At 52.2% G+C, this 2,500-nt stretch overlaps 1 protein-coding gene across 1 annotated transcript in view; it reads left to right on the top strand.

The window, feature by feature from the left end:
• LOC138859232 (neurogenic locus notch homolog protein 4-like) overlaps window positions 1-2,500 on the top strand; it is a 10,317-nt gene that overhangs the window by 6,356 nt on the left and 1,461 nt on the right. The window contains exons 6-11 of the mRNA XM_070113446.1: window positions 52-219; window positions 613-789; window positions 1,410-1,581; window positions 1,736-1,846; window positions 1,967-2,160; window positions 2,319-2,500. The exon at window positions 2,319-2,500 is cut by the window's right edge and continues 15 nt beyond it. Coding sequence (XP_069969547.1) covers window positions 52-219; window positions 613-789; window positions 1,410-1,581; window positions 1,736-1,846; window positions 1,967-2,160; window positions 2,319-2,500 — 1,004 coding nt within the window. The remainder of the gene's footprint in view (window positions 1-51; window positions 220-612; window positions 790-1,409; window positions 1,582-1,735; window positions 1,847-1,966; window positions 2,161-2,318) is intronic.

Here is a 2,500-nt window from a genome sequence, read left to right as displayed (position 1 = left end):
GTGTTAGGCTCAAAGCCAAGCTCCCTCTGAGCGCCGTCGTCTCGCCCGCAGAGCCTGACGTCCGCGTGGCCCCCCCTGCCCCCCCTCTCGACCCGTGCCAGCCTTCTCCCTGCGGCATCAACGCCGACTGCACCGTGCGCGGAGACAGGCCCGTGTGCACCTGCCCCATCGGCTACGAGGGCGACCCGCTCAGCAACTGCCGCCGCGGCGAATGTATTGGTAAGTGCAGTCGTGCCAACAGTCTCATCATTCTTCAGTTTCTGTTAATGTTACCATTGCTGGAGCTTCGTTCTCAATATGCATGATTATCAAAAATCAAATTGATAATAGTACCATCATGATCAATATATGATGACTATTGCATCATAACTGCAATAATCATTTTTTCATTATCAATACAATCTCCATAATTATCACTTGCAGCTGCTGCTGTTGCCGACAAAGAAATCACTGCCATATATAATCTAGCATTTCTGAATGCAGTATCTATCATTAGCACCAGTAGCGTGGCATAATTACCACATCAGGACTAGTGTTAATCAACAGTAGCAACTACTACTGCATTAACATGGTTCGTGTACCTGTAATATTCTGGTTTCTTGTCTGCCACAGAGGCCAATGACTGCCCAGGACACCTCACCTGCCAGCGCCTTAAGTGCATCGACCCCTGCGGAGTGGGAGTGTGCGGCCAGGGCTCCGAGTGCACCGTCAGGAACCACCAGCCCATCTGCTCCTGCCCACGAGGCTTCGTCGGCGATCCCTTCAACAGGTGCAGGAGGTTCGACCCTCGTAAGTGTCGATGTCCCTTCTTGTCATCAGCTGTAAATATATGTGTATATATATTTCCGTGTATACACACACATACATAGAGATACACATATAAATAGGCATACACATACAAACACACACAGACATGCGCGCGCGTATGGACTTAGAAGATAATTAATTTCTTTGTCCACTTAAACACCAGCTGTTTCTGGGGGAAACGCTTTTAGGGTTACAATATTTTATAAACTTACAAACACATCGCCCTGGAGGCTGCATCGCGGGCGCGGCGGCGACGAGGCAGGTGGTGCGTCTGGCCAGTTCCTTCTGCCCTTATATAGAGCGCAGCCTTGCGGGAAGGGTGCGGGCAGCGTTGGAGGGATGCGGGATATGGGAGGCCCTGCTCCTTTTTATGAGGGCGAGATGTTTCAAGACAAGCATTAGTTATGCATAGAATAAAAAAATGAAAAAATCAACGTTACGGAGACCTTGTATATCCGATGCCCCTCCACCTCTTAATCAGCTCCTTCATCTGCGTCCGGTTTGCGCATTCGGTTCATAACACTGGTCATTTCGCGCCGTGTGCCGATCACCGGCGGCACTGACTTGCCATTCCTCACTACACGAAACTGATCCCTTTCCAGAGGAACTGTGCAGCCCCTCTCCCTGCGGCCGCAACACCAACTGCAAGGTGCGCAACGACCGCGCCGTCTGCTCCTGCATCGACAACTACATCGGCAACCCCCTCACCGGCTGTGAGCCCGAATGCGTCCGCGATACGGACTGCCCCAACAACATGGCCTGCCGGCAAAACATGTAAGAGTTCTTTGCCGGCCCTCCAGCCGCTCGTGCAGCCTTCTTCGACCTTATTTTTCATATCAATTGATAGTCTTTATTGATGAGCAATAAAAAGTTTCACAAAACAAGATAAAGGAATACAGACATGTAATTTGTCAAACTCCCTTTCCAGCTGTGTGAATCCTTGCCGTGATGCCTGCGGTGAGGGAGCTTACTGCGAGGTCAGGAACAGTCGCGCTGTTTGCTCTTGCCCTCAGTACTACCAGGGCGACCCATACAGCAGGTAAGTTATACACCCTGAGTCACAGTATAGATAAAAGAGACGCCAGACACACATGCTGTCAAGAATGTTAAACATGTTTCCAGTTCTTCATTTTCACTCCCCGTGTTTCCCCGCGCGCAGGTGCTACGCCGAGTGCACCGCCCACGACGACTGCCCCAACTACCAGGCTTGCTACCAGCTGCAGTGCGTGAACCCGTGCGACGGCGCTTGCGGCACGGGCGCCGACTGCAAGGTGGAGGACCACAAGCCCATCTGCTCTTGCCCAAGAGGCTACACCGGACACCCGTTCGAGGCCTGCCGACCCTTCACTTCTGGTGAGTAGTCTGTGCGTTGGGTATTGTCTTCCCAATAAGCAAAGGAATGGTAGTGGCCTTTCCTAAGGGCGCAGGTCAACACAGGTCATTCATTGGGTAATCACAGATGATGCCGGTTCTTTTTCAACCGAAATTCACGTTGCTTTCTCGTCCAACAGCTGACTTGTGCAACCCTAATCCATGCGGATCGCAGGCTGACTGCACACCTGGCTTCGATAGCTCTGGCAACGACCGCCCTGTGTGCACTTGCCCAACAGGCTTCATCGGCAACCCGCTCGTCTCGTGCCAGCGCGGAGAGTGCCAGGGCCACAATGAGTGCCCCAACCATCAGGCCTGTTAT

This window comes from Penaeus vannamei, chromosome 34, assembly GCF_042767895.1.
Source record: "Penaeus vannamei isolate JL-2024 chromosome 34, ASM4276789v1, whole genome shotgun sequence".
Classification (NCBI taxonomy): domain Eukaryota; kingdom Metazoa; phylum Arthropoda; class Malacostraca; order Decapoda; family Penaeidae; genus Penaeus; species Penaeus vannamei.
Note: the sequence above shows the minus strand (reverse complement) of the source record. Positions and strands in the feature narration are given on the sequence as shown.